The sequence below is a fragment of the Cheilinus undulatus genome, linkage group 6, assembly GCF_018320785.1.
Source record: "Cheilinus undulatus linkage group 6, ASM1832078v1, whole genome shotgun sequence".
Classification (NCBI taxonomy): domain Eukaryota; kingdom Metazoa; phylum Chordata; class Actinopteri; order Labriformes; family Labridae; genus Cheilinus; species Cheilinus undulatus.
Window position 1 is genome coordinate 1,510,833 of NC_054870.1, and position 19,423 is coordinate 1,530,255.

General features: G+C 43.3%; 1 protein-coding gene across 4 annotated transcripts in view; it reads left to right on the top strand.

Moving 5' to 3' along the window:
- Nucleotides 1-19,423, top strand: part of mypn (myopalladin) — a 64,462-nt gene that overhangs the window by 14,630 nt on the left and 30,409 nt on the right. For 3 of the 4 annotated variants that reach the window (XM_041789020.1, XM_041789022.1, XM_041789023.1), the window contains 4 exons: nt 8,531-8,582; nt 8,678-9,113; nt 9,195-9,266; nt 9,349-9,490. In XM_041789020.1, coding sequence (XP_041644954.1) covers nt 8,531-8,582; nt 8,678-9,113; nt 9,195-9,266; nt 9,349-9,490 — 702 coding nt within the window. The remainder of the gene's footprint in view (nt 1-8,530; nt 8,583-8,677; nt 9,114-9,194; nt 9,267-9,348; nt 9,491-19,423) is intronic. The other variant, XM_041789021.1, reaches the window with a different exon arrangement.

Below are 19,423 nucleotides of genomic sequence, written 5' to 3' on the forward strand. Positions count from 1 at the left end.
ACCTTTATATTATACAGTCCTGTAGCTGTAAAAAGAGGGTTTGGATTGACATGATGACATGATTGAAACACAGGATTCAGAATTGTCTATGCAAATATGGAACTATTGATCACAGTCTAAAAGATCTTGAATACAGACACTTTATAATAAACCTAATTCTTTTATATCCAGACTGTTGCTCTCGCTAAATCATTCATTTTTTGAACATATTTTTCAAGTTCTTTTAGTTACCCCCACCTTTTTTTTCATGACTTTTAATGTTTTGCCACAGCGACAGATGTGTAAAATAAACAGATATAGATGCATAAAATACAGAGGTACAGATGCGTACATGTTTGTTTCATTATTTTATTCAGTGCTTTTATATCTTATCTCATTTTGGCAATTTACCTTATATTCATGGATATATAGACAGAAGTATACTTTGTAATGTGTTGTTTGCTGTTTGGACCCTGTCCTTAAATATGGTGCAATGCTGTGTATCATCAAAAGATGGCAGCATAGCCTTAATTTTGGTTCCATTAAGAGAGGACAGATCTTTGAACATCTCAACATGGAAAATGACAAAAATAGACTTGCTTTTGTTTTACAATTTGGGTCCAAGAGATCCAGAGATGACAGATATGCTGAAGCATTTTCAAACACGTAGGTAATATGAACTGCAGGGGCTGATTTTTTGAAATACTGTAGGGGGCGCCACTGAGCCAAATAGCCACGCCCACCAACGATCATCCTATCAATCTTCTCATTTCCTAATTTTGGTATTTTTCTGCCAAGTTTCATGGCTTTGTAAGTTTTGTAAGCCTAGGATAATTCTACTTCCTTTTCATGGGGAGGAAAAATTCTCCATGGCCACGCCCCTTTGAGTAATGAAAAATTTCTAAGGAAATTTTCAACTTCAACATGTCTTCTTACAATATCCCTAACATGATGGTGTTTGGATGAATTCCTCATGAGGAATTTTGAAAATTGTGAAGTCTGCAGTGTGCTGCTTTTTGACCACAGAAATCAAAATGGCGGACTTACTGTTTGTTTTGCGGCATGGGTCCAAGAGCCTTTTTTGTAGAACTTAAAATGATGTATAAGCTCAAGGTCTAGGTTAAACCTGCTGCAGGGGCTGAATTTTCAAAAAATTGTAGGGGGCGCCACTGAGCATAAAAGCCACGCCCACCAAAAATTATATTATCAATCATCTCATGTTGCTACTGAGTATTTTTCTGCCAAGTTTCATGGCTTTACAAGTTTTGTAAGCCCTAGATAATTCTACGTCCTATTACATGGCGAAAGAAAAATTGTCACCCCCACACCATTTTAGGTAAGGACTCTTGACCTTCAAATCTGAGTAATAACAACCTTGAGGGATGTCTCTGGGCTAATTTCAGCAGGATTTGGCCAATCTTGTAATAAATGGAAATTTTTTAGTGAGCACCTGCCACTTTTATCACATGATGAGGCATTTAAATTTAAGGGGCCGCCATGACCACGCCTTTGGACTAATGAGAAATCCCTGAATAACTTTTGACCTTAGACATCTCTTGTTTCTCTGCACCACAGATGATGTAGTTTGGATGAACGCCCTTGGACAAGTTCGTTCAAATACAACCCCTAAAATATGCCTCGTTTTACCAAAAAATTCAAAATGGCCGACTTCCTGTTTGACTTACAATATGGGTCCAAGAAGATTTTTGATATGACGCATCTGCCCACACATGTTTCGAAATCCTAGGTCAAACCTGCTGGGGGGGCTGAATTTTTGAAATTTTCTAGGTGGCGCCATTGAGCCTAATGGCCCGACCCACCCTAAAAACATCACTTCAATTATCTCAGCATGCTAATGAGAATGTTATTGCCAAGCCTTATTGCTCTACACATATCACAAGCCCCTAAGAATTCTACTTCCTGTTTCATCCAATGAAGCTAGCGGACTTCCTGTTGAGATTTCGGCATGGGTTCAAATAGCTTTTTTGTAGGACTGATGATGACATGCACACCAAAATTCAAAGGCCTAGGTTAAACCAGCTGGGGTGGCTGAATTTTTGAAAATTTGTAGGGGGCGCCATTGAGCCAATAGGCCACACCCACCTACAAAATGAATATCAATCTTCTTAGCAATCCAATGAGATTTTTTTTGGCCAGTTTCATTGCTCTAGGTGTCTTAAAACCATTTGAAAAATCTACTTCCTCTTTCATGGCGAACAAAAAAAATCACCATGCCCCGCCCTTTAACGTAGATCTTTGACCATTGTATATGTGAAAGGCCAACTCCTTGGGAACAGCCTGAGTGAATTTTCAGAATGATCTGCCCAACCATGTAGGTTCTGCGACGTGAAATTCAGGAGTAGTGACTTTCTGTTGCCAGAGGGTGACGCTGTACAAATTTTCAAAATTTCAAGTATGGATGTGTTCTGGCCTGGACTGTTACCAAGCACATAAAATCTGTCTCAAATATGACCATGCATACTAGAGTTCTGACTGTTTAAATATTTTTGATGAGACAAAATGGCGACTCTTGACTTTGTCGCCCCGCCGAGGCCACACCCTCAGACAAAAAGTCAGTTTTATTTTTCACAAAGCTAAATCCACTTCTTTAGTCCTTCCTGACACAAATTTGAAGTGGATATCTTGGATAGTTTTTAAACTGTAGCTTGCACCATAAACCTTGACATTTCCTGTCACCACTAGGTGGCGCTTTAAACTATATAAAATCTGACCATATAAATGGGTGCAGGCCATGACCGTCAATATACCTGAGTAATATGAGTCCAATTGGGCAATGCACAGCTGAGTAATAAACTACTTCCTGTTTACCAGAATCTTATGCAAATTTAAGGGCTCGCCATGGCCACACCTTTCGACTAATGAAAAAACCCTGAATAACTTTTCATCAGCCATGTCTTATGTAGCTCTGTGCCAAAGTACAAGTCGATCTGATGAAATCTCTCGAACAAGTTCGTTCAGTTATGACCCCTGGAAAAGGCCAAAAACAGCCCAGTTTTTGTTTATTTATTCAAAATGGCGGATTTTCTGTTGGAGATAGAGTGTCGGCCCAAGAGGCTTTTTTGTGGATCTTCACAAGCTGCACCTGCACACAAAATTTGATGAATCTATGACAAAATCAAAGGTGGGGGCTTTAACTTTGACAACTGTTAGGGGGCGCTATTTTTGCAATTCTGAATTTTCATTTGGAGACCCAAAAAGTATCGTAATTTTCACAAGACCGGATGTACTTGCAAAGTTTCCTGCGAATTCATAAATGTTAAGGGCCTCAAAATGCCATGCAATGACGACAAATGATATGTTGAATAATCCTAGCAGATACTATTAGGTCCTCGCACCACTCGGTGCTCGGGCCCTAAATATGCTCTTTAGACAAGAAATTTCAGTCCTTTTGAAAACACGCTTAAAGGTTGGAGGATGGCCAAGAAAAACTTACGTCCTTTAAAAACACTTTAAAGTTTAAAGAATAAGGATAAATAAAGAAATAGAACTATACTGCTGTTAGTTCAGCCTAAAATTCCACTAATTTATTAACATATATCAACAAAATTTATAGTCGATATATGCTGAAATATACAGACAAAATATTGAATGTAAATACTGGCAGAAATTTTGATAGCTGCTGATACCGATATTTGCCTTTTTAAGCTAATACCTGCCAATACTGATAATAGACCGTTAATATCATGCATCCTTACTTTTATCCTGCTTTTTGTAATTTTTTTGCCCCTTTTTGTTTTGTTTATTTTTGCCACCTTTAACACATTCTTTGGTCACTTCCCAGACATTTTTGCCAATTTCTGCCCTTTTTTGATGCTTTTATCCCATTTTTGCCACTTCTTTTTGTCACTTTTAGCCCATTTTGACACTTTTATCCTGCTTTTTGCAATTCTTTGCCCCCTTTTGCTTTTTTTTTTGCTACTTCTTGCCCATACAAGCTGCCTTTTGCAATTAAATGACACTTTTTGCCCATTTTTCTCACCTTTTTTTCTGATTTTTGCCTGATTTAGTCACTTTTTACTCATTTGTGCCACTTTGGGACCATTTTTGCCACCATTAACACATGTTTTGTTCACTTCCCACCCATTTTTGCCACTTTCTGCCCTTTTTTGCTACTTCTTCACATTTTGCCACTTTTTCTCCCTCGTGTGCTGCTATTTGACCATTTTTGCTACCTTTAACCTATTTTAATTGCCACTTTTTGCCACTTAGATTGTGGCTCTTGCAAATGCATTTTTCAACAATTTGAAATGGACCCAACACTCTTCCATAAGTGGGTCAAAAATTACCCGTGTTAGAATTAATGGGTTTTTATACCACTTCAGTAATTTTCCTTAAAAAAAAAAATATATATATATATATATATATATATATATATATACAGTTGAAACCAGAAGTTTACATACACTATATAAAAAGGCACATAAACTTTTTTTCTCACCGTCTAACATTAAATCAGATTAAACTCTTCCTGATTTTGGTCAATTAGGATTACCAAAATTATTTCTATTTGCTAAATGCCAGAATAATGAGAGAGATAATTTTTAAGTATTTTAAGTATTTAGTAGCATTGCCTTTAAACTGTATGACTTGGGGCAAATGTTTTGGATATGCTTCCACAAGCTTCTCACAATAGTTTGCAGGAATTTTGGCCCCTTCCTCCTGGCAGAGCTGGTGTAACTGAGCCAAGTTTTTAGGCCGCCTTGCTCGCACATGCCTTTTCAGCTCTACCCATAAATTTTCAGTGGGATTAAAATCAGGGCTTTGTGATGGCCACTCCTAAACATTGACTTTGTTAACCTTAAGCCACTTTGTAACCAGTTTGGCAGTATGCTTAGGGTCATTGTCCATTTGGAAAACCCATTTGTGCCCAAGCTTGAACTTCCTGGCTGATGTCTTGAGATGTTGCTTCAGTATTTCCACATAATGTTCTTTCCTAATGATGCCATCTATTTTGTGAAGTGCACCAGTCCCTCCTGCAGCAAAACAACCCCACAGCATGATGCTGCCACCCCCATGTTTCACAGTTGGGATGGTGTTCTCAGGCTTGCAAGCTTCCCCCTTTTTTCTCCAAATGTAACGATGGTCATTATGGCCAAAAAGTTCAATTTTAGTTTCGTCAGACCACAGAACATGTCTCCAAAAATTAAGGTTTTTGTCCCTGTGTGCATTTGCAAACTGTAATCTGGCTTTTTTATGTTTCTTTTGGAGTAATGGCTTCTTCCTGGGAGAGTGGCCTTTCAGCCCATGTCGGTACAGGACTCGTTTGACTGTTGATAATGACACACTCTTACCAGCTTCAGCCAGCATCTTCACAAGGTCTTTTGCTTTTGTTCTTGGGTTGAGATGCACTTTTCGGACCAAAGCACGTTCATCTCTGGGACACAGAACCCGTCTCCTTCCTGAGCGGTATGATGGCTGGACATTCCCATGGTGTTTATACTTGCGTATAATTGTTTGAACAGATGAACGTGGCACCTTCAGGCATCTGGAAATTGCACCCAAGGATGAACCAGACTTGTGCAACTCCACAATTCTCTTCCTGATATCTTGGCTGATTTCTTTTGATTTTCCCATGATGTTACACAAAGAAGCAGTGTGTTTCAGGTGTGCCTTAAAATACATCCACAGGTATGCCTCTAATTAACTCAAATGTTGTCAATAAACCTATCAGAGGCTTCCAAAGACATGACATCATCATCTGGGCTTTCCCAAATTGTTTAAAGGCATAGTAATCTTAGTGTATGTAAACTTCTGACTTTGAAGAAAATAATAAAAAAATGTCTTAAAAATTATCTCTCTCATTATTCTGGCATTTAGCAAATAGAAATAATTTTGGTAATCCTAATTGACCGAAAACAGGAAAAGTTTAATCTGATTTAATGTTAGACGGTGAGAAAAAAAAGTTTATATGCCTTTTTATATAGTGTATGCAAACTTCTGGTTTCAACTGTATATATATATATATATATATATATATATATATATATATATATATATATATATATATATATTGTTTGGTCCACACAAGTTTCATGTTTGAAATCTTTGTATTTTTCACTTTTGTAAAAATTTAGAAAATTTTAAAACATTGGAAATTGGAAAAGAAAGATACATAACAGCGATAGAACAATATCAACATCAATTTGTGTGTGTGTGCATGTGTGTATGTGGGGTGTGTTTTTTTTTAGAGAGTATAGGCCTTTGCACACTGAGTTCATTTTTTATTTTTGTCCCAAAATTTTTTTTCCAGAGCAGGTTCAGTTCAAATCATTTAAATGGGTGATTAATGATTTAGATCAACATCTGCTGCTTCCTTCTCACTCGCTCTGCTTTCCCTCCCCTCTCTCTCCCTGTTTGGCACTGATCCCTCATTTTAAACACCATAGTTTGACAAACACTTGCCTTTATGTGTCATATTTCCATGGCTGTTCTCCACATTATGACTTTGGAGAAAGCAACCTCACAGAGACTGAATTAAAAGTTGCTCTCCATCTCTCCAAGTTGTCACAGCTGTGACGTACGAGCTGGTGCCATATGAAGCTTTTGTGCTTGATGGACGGATGCAGAGTTATTTTTTAAGGAGAGACAGAGCCACAGTCTCATCCTCACTGCTTATTTTTGGCGCGTTACAAAATTATTTACTATATACTATTCTAGTAATTTTCACTTTGGATGCAAATAAAACACAATGGATTCAGTGTGCAAGTTTTTGAGTGCGGGATGTTTTTTTCAGATTAGGGATCTAAAAAATTGCATCAGAATTCCACAGACTCAGCGTGCAAAGGCCTTATGTGTGCGAGTGTGTTTGGTCATTCCAGTGTTAATTTTGGCAGCTGTTTTTAATTTTAGTCTTAGTTTTACTCTTTAAATGAAATGCATTTTAGTTTTAGTCACATTTTAGTCATTTCTATCCTTTTCAATTTTAGTCGACGAAAACTAAAAACATTTTAGTCTAGTTTTAGTCCATTAAAAAGGTCCTCACATTTTAGTCTTTACTTTTAGTCCAAGCATTTATTTTCCTTGCCTAAATCTGGAACTAAACCATGGTAGTGTGTTCTCTGCCAAACCTGGGGTCCCTGTTTTCTACAGCTGAGAGGCAAAATTATCAAGGAACGAGACACAGAATGCTGGACACAATTGCAGGACACAGCAGGATTTAGGCAAAAGATCGGTGTTTAATAGGAGATCAGAAGTACACGGGTAGACAGTCAGAATGAAGCAGAGGTTCCAAATCAGCAAGCTAAAGGCAGAGGTCTAAAACACAAACAAGGTCGTGACGAGAAAGCTATGACATGAGAAACAAGCACTGGGACGAGGACTATAAAGTGCATCGAACTAGTAGAGAACAAGTGAAAACCGAGTGCTAAAGTACTGTGACTAATGAGTGCAGATAGTAAACAGCTGCGTTGATACCTGGTAGAGGAAGCAAAACTGACGTGCAGACAAGACGGTGCATGATTACCAAAATAAAACCCGAAGTGATGAAACTGAGATGTGAGTGTGCAGAAAGTGACAGACAGAAACCAGAGAGAGCAAGAAGCACCAGAGGGAGACAGAGACAGAGAAACCTTATAGAAACAGAGCAAAAAGTGACAGGGACAGAGCAGACATGACACGAATAGGTTCAGTTGCATTGTTTTTGACAGATTCACCCACAGTGGAGAAATATCATGGATTTTGAATGTCCAACGAAAACTAAATTATATTTAAGTCTAGTTTTAGTCATCACAGATCTATTTTTGTTAGTCTTAGTCTAGTTTTGTCATGGAAAAAACAAACATTTTTAGTCACAGTTTTAGTTGATGAAATGAACACTGGGTCATTCATGACTATTGTGTGAAAGAGTGTGTGTTTCTTATCATCTATCATCAAATTTATCTATTTTATACGCTGCAAAACTAGCTAGCTAACATTCGATAGAAAGATGGACTACTGTGTGTATTGCAACCCCCCACACACATACACACACACCCACACACACACACACACACAGTACATACAGTAGTTAGCTAGCTAGTGTTAATTTTTTCTTTTTTTTTTTTTGTTAATAAGACACTCTTTTACTCATTAGTCATGAATGTCATACGTACACACATTTATCAGGTAAAAAAAAATTAAGATAATAGTTACATGTATCAGATCTTGCCATGTAAAATAATCTCCTTAAGGGCTGACAGTCTGCGTGGTCCACAAAATATAGCCAATGTTCCTGACAGTCACAGTTGATGAGAATCAAAGGTTCCCATGTAATTCCATATGAAATGAATGCAGGTCATTTTTGACCCACTTGTGGAAGAGCAGGGTAGTAATACAAAAACTAGAAGCTACATCAAAATTTAAATGTATGAAATGTTTTTTGAGGAATAGCTGGAGTATGAAACGATAACAACTTTTCTTTACGAAGATATTGCAAGAAAACAACCACCCGGGTCATTTTTGACCCACTTCTGCATCTAATGTTTAAAATCTCGTGCACAACCTTTAAGATTTTCATGATTGATGGATGAATACTTGTTGTTTAAACTGACAGGTGCCTCCTCTTCGGATTCTGAAGGGGAACAGCACTTTGGACAAGTCGCCCTGTAAGTTTTTTGCCCTTTCAAAAATAATTTCTGTAGACCTTCATTAATGGAGCTCTGAAAAAGACCGGTACTTTCTTTCCTGTCATTTACCAAAGGTTGCAGAGGACGAACGTATCTACAACATCAAATCAAACTCTCTCAGAAAAAGAAGCTTCTCCATCAACCCATCCTGCATCAGCCACTGAGAGACTATCTGAGCAGCTTTCCTCTTCAGCCATTACCCAAATAACTGCAGAGCCTTCTCAGACAGCAGCCACCAGACACCTTGTTCCAGAGCCTTCTGAGACACTGGTGGCATCCAGGGCACTCCTTCCTCAGGAGGAGAAAACTGTGTTACCTGTGCTTGCATTTCCTGATCCGTCACTTGTGGATAAAGAACCTTCCAGAGCCCAGGAGGTGTCAACCTCCATCCCAGTCAAATACACAACATCTCAGGTGCTGACGACTGCACCGACAGCTGTGTCACTTCCTCTGACATCCATGGTTTCGTCTGTGCTACCTGTCTCATCAGCTCAAACACCCCAACCTAAGGTAAAAGAGCTATTTGCAACAATATTTTTACTGTTCCTTCTTTATTTTCATATTTTAATCATTAGTTCCTCTTGTCTTTAGAGTCAGACCTCCAACAGCTATATACAAGGGATGAATGGGCAGCCTTTAATGGCAGCCCCTGTATTCACAAAGGTAGAATCACTGTTGGAAGGATGTGTAATGCTGCTAACTACTTTGCATAATGCTTCTTAATATTTGCATCTTTCCCAAAAAGGGCCTGCAGGAACTCCTTGCATCAGAAGGCCAGCTGGTGGTGCTAGAGTGCCGTGTAAAAGGGCTTCCATCACCTCAAGTGGACTGGTACAGAGATGGAAAAGTCATTCAGGACTCTCCAGATTTTCGGATCCTCCAGAAGAGTAAGCGCTGCCATTACCTCACTTTCTTAAGTGCAAATGAGCTTTCAGGATTCAAGTGTTGTCAGTTCCTTCTGCTCATACATTTTACATAAAATGAAAACACTGAAAGACAATTTAATTCAAACACTTTTTAATGTCGACCTTTATTGTTTTATAACAAAGAGGGGGACAAAAAGGATCCTCCTAAAAAGCATCAGTCTTGTTGTAAATATTGTCTGTTCATCAGAAAAGGATATCACAATTACTACAAATGTTTTTTAAAGAAACAATCAAAGAACAAAAATGTTTATAACCTGAACATTAGCGTGGGTGAGAAGGTGACATCCAAAACTCCCACTCACTGTTGTCTGCAATTGGAATTCCAATATTTGAACATTGTGTTACTCAGACCTTCATCAGGTGGAATATATGGGAATAAACATGATGATGGTCCAAGAACAACTGGGACTCAAGTGTTGATGCCAGTCCCCCATTCCCCCCTCTAAGGGGAGATTTAGAACTCTAACCTAAGCCGATGGATAGGCCATTTCCCATGTCAGTCACCAGGTGGATCCATCCTCATACACTTATTCCCTGACAGAGGATGGCTGCACCATCATCTCTATTTAAGGAGAAAGGGACGCTGGCCATGGGAGTGGTTTAGTTATACTGAATGTGATGAGGAGATTACTGCAGATGGAGCTAATTTGAAAGAACTGGATCAAGCATTTCTTGGAACAAAACAATGTTTTTGCTTCTGCAAGAGTTCAGTTTACCACCTGGCTCCAATGATAGTGAACATCAGTAATGGCTGCGTGGCAAGCTTGGGTTCTGTAGTTTAGTCCTCTGGGTGGCACAGTACTGCTATGTCATGAGAATATTCGTTTGTAAAGTTTTTGCCCCTCCCAGACTCTGTTCACAGGGTTGGATAGAAACATCTCCTATGCCACTAGGGCTGGGTGATTAATGGCAAATTTAAATAAATCACAATATGGCTTGCTGCAATTTTCAAATTGCAGAGGGTGCAATATTTCTTTGACCTTAAATTTGTGTCAAAATACCAGTTTAGAACTTTTTTGCAGCAAAGACATTATGCGTTACATGACTATTTTTTTCATTTTTGTATGTTTTTTTGTTAAATATGAGAATTATTTAACAACAATTCATATCAAATTTGCAAAGTGAGTCAAAATCATCATGATTAGATATTGTTTCAAACTTGCTCAGCCCTAGTTTAGTCTAATATTGTGTTGGTTATAGTTTAGAATGAATTATTGTCTGTTTTTGTTGAAAAAATACATGAGATGAGGAACTTCAGAAATAATCACATATTAAATCGCATCTCAATATTGGGTAGGAAAATCACAATGAGATTATTTTCTCAAATCCTTCAGCACTAATGGATATGTGAAACAGCCAATCTTATCTTAAATAATACATAGCACAAGTGTTATTTTCTGTTATTCCCTGTCCTCTGCTCCCTCCTATGCACACTCTTACACATTAGACTCTGATTGTCTCCATACATCTTTGATTTCCACATTTCATCTCACCTCTCTGAGCTAGCTAATGCTGCTTTCAGCTGTCATTAGCAACAACTGTTCACTGTGTTTAAAACAATGGTTCCAAAACTTTTTCCATCCGGCCCCTTTGGCAAATGAAAATGTTGTTAACCCCCACCCCTCGCTGTACAAATCAATATGTAAAAATATGTAAACGTACAACAAACACACTGCTAGTCATGATTTTTGTTAACAAACTCCGTTCTGTTTTTTTTTAGAATTTACAGCAGCATAAAACCTAAGAAATTTGTAAAATAACAACCATTGCCTCAAAAAGTTTTTAAAAAATTCTGACTGAACAAAATGTCAAAAAATCAAACCTTAAAGACCCTGTAAAGTGAAATCCAAAGTTTTTGTCAGATCACTCTAGATCTGTTGGAATATGGCTGCTGTAAACATGTGAAAACACTGAGATCTACATGTGACTGAATTCTAGATTTAGACTGTTAGAAAGTTTTCACCCCTTTCATTGCAGGGTTTAATGTGGGCGGGGCCAATATGTGGGCTCATGATGTCATTATCCCACAGTGGGGAATGACCCCGCCCCTCTAACACTAAAATCTAAAATCGCAGAGCAGTTCATCTCAGTCAGTTGTTAGCTGATGTCACTGCCTTTATTGAAAGTGAACAGTCAGTTAAATGCTGTTTTTTTGTTCATTGTGAGGTAAATTTACCAAATCTATCAGCCACAGTGGTCTATGGATCATTGAAAGCATCAGGACAAAGATTTGAGCCACTTTGTCTCCTTTTCTAAGGTCATCAAAAGGTCAAGGGGCAGGCTAATAGTGTGAGTGCCCAGAGATGGGGACTCGAGTGCACGACTTGGACTCGAGTCGCACTTAAGTCGCACACATCAGTGACTTGAAACTTGACTTGGACTCGTGCGCAAAAGACTTGCAACTCGACTCGGACTCGTGATTTGGGACTCATGCACAATCTTCGTTTTTTAATTTTTCCATCATGATCTCTTGTCCCCCCTGTCACTCTTTTTCCCTGTCCTCCCCTTCTCTTTGAGGGTTTGTGCGCCTTTTACGCAGCACCAGCCTCTCTTCCTCATCCTCATTCGTGCTGCATATGACACAAAAACGGGGCGTGCACTAGGATTTGGCGTTATCCTATCGTTTGCGATATACCGCGAAAAAAACTTTCCACGATGAGAAAACAGCCTTTAATGATAATAACGATAAACTATGGTTTATGACGTATGTGTCTGTGATTGTCGCGCACACATACGTCATCAACTGTGCAGCACTCGTAACTTAAGTGCAGAAACATAACAAACATGGCCGAAGGCAGAGGATGAGTTTGTTAAACGAGGAGCTACCTCTATTATCTGTAAATGGTTTGATTAGAGAAAATCAGACGTGGAGCAGACAACGGTAATTTGCACAGTGTGCTTTATTTTACGATCCCCTATTCCTCCGTTTTACAGCCGCGGAAATTACGCATGGTCCCACAGTTTATACGAGGAAATAACGGAGCGCTTAGTCTAATATTTAGACAGATGTGAGTAATAAATTCGCATCTCATGTAGATTTCCTATAAGGTTAGCAATATATAACATTTACAACAACATAGAATGTACATGATATGATAGATAACATGATGCATGTTTATTTTTATTAGCACTGTGGGTTCTGTCCGTTAGGTGCATAGGTGTCTTTAGTACACACCTCACAGATAGACAGACCGACAGAAGTGTATGATGGAGGGGCAGATAAACATTAAAGCACCAAACTGTATTATATCTGAAAATGTGATTATAACTACTACTACAACATTATGAGCTTCAGTGTTATTATACATCATGGACTTAATCAAACTTAGTTAAAAATTATTTATCAAATTTACTTATTCTTATTTTTATTAATTTAACAACAGAAGTTTTAACTTGGACTTGCATTAAGTGACTTATCTCTGGAAAAGCAAACTAGGTGGAGCCTGGCAGCTCTGCTCCACTGAAGGAACCTCCAGACTTAAAAGAGGATATCAGACTGCATTTTAGATTTAAACATTAAAGATAGAGGCAAACTGGACAAAAAAGACCATATCCTGGAATGGCCATATGGAGGTAAAATAGTGTTGTAAATACTTCTAGTTTAGGGTCAATTTTTAATGCTGACACTTAAATTTTTAATAATCTGCCAAGTTGGAACATTCTTTGTATTATTTCCAACTAAATTTCTCTTTGAATATCTTACATGTAGAAGCTACATAGTTTTTTTTTACTAAAATATCCCTACATTAATAGATATCTCTCTCTCTCTCTATATATATATATAGATATTGTGGCAAGCTGTGGTCAAGAATGGCTCTAGACAAGCTGAATACGTTTTACAAGCCCTCATGCACTGAACATGAACAGCTTTCATTTATTTTTTAACACACATTTACACACATATACAAGCAAGGTAGTCCGCACCTCCATCCCCCTCACTCATGGTGCAACACTCAAAAGAACACCCTCCCCCAAAAACATGAACCAATAACCAAAGCATGCACAACTACAACCACACAATCAAACATGAGCATTATAGAACATCAGAATAGCGAACTCCCCTGTACCAACCATCCCAGCAGTCCCTGCTCCAGGCAATTACTTCCTGGATCGCCACATAGCCCCCACCTGAAGAGCTAGTCGTCCCCGACAGCCCCATCACCCAAAACAAAGTCCCTGAGATGTCCTGGACGCTGCCTAGGACGCTGGGATCGACGGGAAGGAGTTGCGGGAGAAGCGGCAGGCTGGTCACCATGTACTGGTTGAGGAGCATCCTCCAGATCACTCCCTGGGCCGGTAGGCGTGGCGTGTGGGCGGTATGGAGCCAGACGGTCTTGATGTAGCACCACCATGCGTATCTTTCCTGGCATGCGGACCCGATACACCACCTCGGACAGCCGGGCCACAATCTCACCAGGTCCTTGCCAGTGGCTGCACAGCTTTGGGGACAGCCCCTTCTTCCTGACCGGGCAATACACCCACACCTGATCTCCTGGCTGGAATGGTCTTCCTCGGCAGCGGGTGTCGTAGGCCCTCTTTTGCTTTAGCCCAGCATCATCCTGAGCCTGGCGTGTGTAGTCATGAACCACCCCCAGCCGAGCTTTTAACCTTCTGAAATAGTCCAGCTCTGGTCCCCCTGCCAGGTCAGAATCCGGTGGTGTCCCAAAGACCAGGTCCACTGGTGTGCGGAGTTCCCTCCCAAACATGAGGGCTGCAGGTGTACAGTGACTGGACTCCTGAACAGCTGTCCGGTAGGACCACAGGACCAGGGGTAGGTGATGGTCCCAGTCACGTTGATGTTGGCTGGTGAGAATGGCAAGCTGTGTGGCCAGGGTGTGGTTAAAACGCTCCACTAGCCCATCACTCTGGGGGTGGAGGGGAGTTGTCCTTGTCTTCTCTACTCCCAGGAGACGACAGACCTCTTTGAAGACCTGGGACTCGAAGTTCCGCCCCTGGTCACTGTGCAGCTCCTCGGGGACCCCGAAGCGGGTGAACATTTCCTCCACCAGCTTAGCAGCAGTTGTGGCAGCACTCTGGTCTGGCACTGCGTAGGCCTCGGGCCACTTGGTAAAGTAGTCCATGGCCACCAAGATGTATCGGTTGCCAGAGTCTGTGACTGGAAAGGGCCCAAGGATGTCAACTCCGACCCTCTCCATTGGGGCCCCCACCAAATACCGCTGCAGCGGGGCATGTGAACGCTGAGTGGGTCCCTTCTGAGCAGTACAAGAGTCACAGCAGTGGACATACAACTCTACATCTCGTCGACAGCCAGGCCAGTAGAACTGGCCCCGGAGGCGCTGGAGGGTCTTGGTGTTGCCGCAGTGCCCCGCCCCCACCGGGCCATGGACCATCTGTAACACTTGAGTGCGAAGCGTGCGGGGAACCAGCAGCTGCAGGAGGCCACGTCCGCGGTCTGGCGCCTGCCATCTCCGATACAGCAGGCCATCATGGAGCTCCAGGTTGCTCCACTGTGAGTGGTAGGACTTGACTTCCAGACCTTGCGATGACACCTCAGCTCGGTCCGGACAGCATCCTTGATCCAGCCAGCGTTTCACTGAAGCCAATGTGGGATCAGCTTCCTGCTCTTGGAGAAGCTGCTGGTGGTCAACTGAAGAGTACCTCCCTGCATCTGAAGACTCCTGGACTGCTGCCACCACATGTGCTGGCTGGCCCCGCTCCTCCTGTCTCTGGCAGTAGCGACACTCCATTGCTGCACAGGGGCGCCGGGAGAGTCTGCATTACCATGCTGCTGTCCAGCCCGATGCTGAATCTCAAAGTTATACTCCTGGAGGATCTCCAACCATCGTGCAACCTGACCCTCGGGATGCTTGAAGTTCATGAGCCAGGTGAGTGAGGCATGGTCAGTGCGGAGGAGGAAGCGGCTGCCATGCAGGTAGGGACGGAAGTGGCGCAATGCCAAGACAACTGCCAGCAGCTCCTGACGGGTGACACAGTAGTTCCTCTCCGCTCGGGACAGGGCACGGCTGTAGTAGGCAACAACATGCTCTCCATCCTCCCCTCTTTGTGAAAGGACGGCCCCGGCCCCCACACTGCTAGCATCGGTGTCCACGATGAAGGGGTCAGCATCAGGGTAAGCCAGGACAGGGGCTGTAGTCAGGGCTGCCTTCAGCTTGGCAAAGGCGGTAGCACAGTTGTCGTCCCAGGTGAACAACTGTCCCTTGTCTGTCAAGCGGTGAAGGGGGCTGGCAATGGTTGCAAAGTCTTTGATGAAGCGTCGGTAGTAAGATGCCAGTCCCAGGAAACTCCGTAGCTCACTGATGTTGTTGGGTGTCGGCCATTCTTGGACGGTGGCCACCTTCACTGGGTCTGTGGCCACCCCCTGGGCATTGACAACATGGCCCAGGAATGTTGTCTCTTTGGTCATCAGCTGACACTTGGCTGGGTTCAACCGCAGCCCAGCCCCACGGATGGCTGCAAAAACCTCAGTCAGGTTGTCCAGGGCATGGTTGAAGTCATTGGCATGCACCAACAGGTCATCCAGATACACCACACAGCGGCTCCTGGGGATGTTCCCCAGTACCCTCTCCATCAGCCGTTCAAACGTTGCCGGGGCGTTACACAGTCCAAACGGCATGACTCGAAACTGCCACAGCCCTTGGCCAATGGTGAAGGCGGTCTTTGGTCTTGCTTCTGGGGCCAGCTCCACCTGCCAGTAGCCGCTCCGGAGGTCGAGAGAGCTGAACCAATGGGAACCGGAGATGTAGTCAAGGGCATCGTCGATCCGCGGCAGGGGATATGAGTCCTTCCTGGTGACAGCATTGAGGCGTCGGAAGTCCACACAGAACCGCCAACCACCCCTTCGTTTCGTCGTCAGGACCACAGGGGCTGCCCAGGGGCTGTTGGAAGGTTCTATCACTCCAGCTGCAGCCATCTCGCGGATCAGCTCTTGCGCCACCTGTCTCTTGGAGATGGCTAGTCGGTGCGGTCGCAGTCTGATAGGTTGAGCTGAGCCGGTATCGATGCTGTGCTGGACCAAGCTGGTCTGCCTACAGTCCCTGTCACTGGCTGCAAAGATGTCAACATTAGCTTCAAGGAGGCATTTCAGCTGTTGGCTTTGTTGTGGGTCAAGCCCTTCGCTACTCCGCTGCCACAGGTCCTGTACTGCCTTCACTGTCTCGGCAGAGGGGACGTCGTTGGATCTGGCTGCATGGACTTGAGCATCTCCAGATGGGACTGGGCTACTGGCAGTAGCTGGTGGGGCTTGAGGTGCTGGGTCTGACTGGTCAACTGCCTGGCTGTGGGTGTGGCTGGTTGAAGCAGTCTTCCTCTTACGACTGGACTGGAGAACCACAGTCTCACTACCAAGGGTGATGGTTTGGCTTGGCACATCAACCCTGGCCCCCCAGCGAGTTAGCAGATCCAGTCCGATGATGCACTCGTCTTGAATGTTAGCCAGCCAGAACTCATGGGACAGCTCAAAACCAGCTGCTTGGACTCTCAGCGGCTTCCTGCCCCACATGCCAGTCTTCTCGCCAGTGACAGTCATTAACTGAGTGTTCGTGTGTGTCCACGGTGGCAACAGGGGGCCGTCAGTCCCTGGAAGGAAGCCAGGTCGCACCAGGGAGATGGTGGAACCTGTGTCCACGAGGGCTCTGCAGGGCTGGCCATCAACCACACAGCTCAGATAGAGCCCCTTGGCATGTCCTAGCTTGTCCACCACTGTACAGCGTTCCTGTGAGGGGATGATTGGCTGGAGTGGCGGTCCCCTCACTGAGCCGCTCCGTAGGAGTTTCCCGGTTGCTGAGAGGCCACAGTCTTGGGAGTCAGAGCCGGGCAGTTGCGGGCCAGATGCCCAGGTTCATCACACCGATAGCACCGATCAGCTCGTCGACGAGGGCGCTGGAGTATTGCAGCTGCTGGGCCTGACATGCTGCTTCCCCTCATCTCCTCGTTGTTGCCAGGTCCTGCCATCCTGACTTTGGGCTGGAGGCTGTGGCCACGTTGTGGGTAAGGGCATGTGGAAAACACTTGCTCGGCTCTCTCTGCCTCTCGTAGGGCTTCATCGAGAGATGTGGGCATGGTTAGGCGGACATGCTGGCGTAGCTGATCTGGCCTGAGCCCTCGAAGGCATGAAGGGCCAGCTCTTCTTTAGCAGCTGACGGAACTCTGGATATCCCGCTGGGCATGCAGCTTCACATCAGCAGCGAAAGTGCCCAGGCTCTCTCCGTCTTGGCAATGCCGATGAGCTGCTCTCTGCTCTGTTCGGTAAACAGCCGCTGCCCAAACCGTCTCTCCAAAGCTGATGTCAGGGCTCTGAGGTCTCGCTGCTCTGCTGGATGCAAGTCAAGGAGCGCTTGGAGGCTTTGTCCCTCCAGCGCCAGAGCCAGGTGGGTGGCAGTCTCTTCTTCACTCCATCCACTATGCCGTGCTGCCAGCCGGACCTGAGCAAGATATGGCTCCAAGGGTGTTGAGCCGTTGTACTTTGGCAGCTTAGCTTGTGTCCTAGGGGCACCTGGGGCCGGCCGCTGCCAATCAGCAGGGGCATAGGGGAGCGGACTCTCCCTAGCCCTCTCCTCTTCTGTCCAATGGCGAGGCTGCTCTTCAGTATCAACCATCCCTGCCTCCTGGCGGCGCCTGCTGGAACTCTGATCATTCCTCCTATCCTCCAGAGGGCGGCATTGAAGTCTCGATGCACTGGAACCATCAGGTAGGGTTGAGTGTCGGCCACCGTCTGCTGACTCCATTGTCTTCCCCACCAGTTCTTCCAGGAGAGTGAAATTTCACTCCAGGGCTTGCTCTAATTCTTCCATCTGTCTCTCCATTCTGTGAGTTGCTTAATCCCACTTCTGACACCAATGTGGCAAGCTGTGGTCAAGAATGGCTCTAGACAAGCTGAATACATTTTACAAGCCCTCATGCACTGAACATGAACAGCTTTCATTTATTTTTTAACACACATTTACACACATATACAAGCAAGGTAGTCCGCACCTCCATCCCCCTCACTCATGGTGCAACACTCAAAAGAACACCCTCCCCCAAAAACATGAACCAATAACCAAAGCATGCACAACTACAACCACACAATCAAACATGAGCATTATAGAACATCAGAATAGCGAACTCCCCTGTACCAACCATCCCAGCAGTCCCTGCTCCAGGCAATTACTTCCTGGATCGCCACAATATATATATATATATATATTTATATTTATATGTAGCTGGTGTAGTTAAGCAGCCAATTTTATACATTTTTCCTAGTCAGAAAGGTTGTGTTGAATGGTGCTATTTTTTATCGTGATTTATATCATTATCACAATAAGTACAGCAAAATATCATGATAAATTTTTTAGTCCATATCGCCCATGCCTAGTGTGCATGCACACACCTACTTTGAAACACACGCCAACATGTTGGTTGTGCAGACTGCAGACCTCAGACTTCAGTCTTTTGAGGGCAAAAGTTTCAGAATACCTAAACTTTTTTCTCCTGCATTAACGCTCCTCTCCACGGAGGATCATCGTCAGCGCTGTGTGTGTGTGCGTGTGCGCTCCAGCTGTGTCTCTCCATGTTGCCCGCTTGACCCATGGGTGTGTGCAATGTTAAAATATTATTTGGTTAATAATCCCTTAATATCATATGTTTGTGGGGAACAAAATTAATGTTAGAATCTCTGCATTGCTGCTTATTGATAATGAACGGACATAAAAGACGATACAATACAATACAAGAACTTTATTTATCCCCGAAGGGAAATTCAATCATCTGGGATTCTCATCTGTTTACTGTAGAATTATAAAGTCTAATAGCTGATGGTATGAAAGATTTTCTAAATCTTTCTGTCCTGCAGCGCAGGGATAGGAGCCGTCCACCGTTGTTTCTTTGCTCACTGAGGGAGATATGAAGTGGATGATCCATGTTTCTCAGAATGGC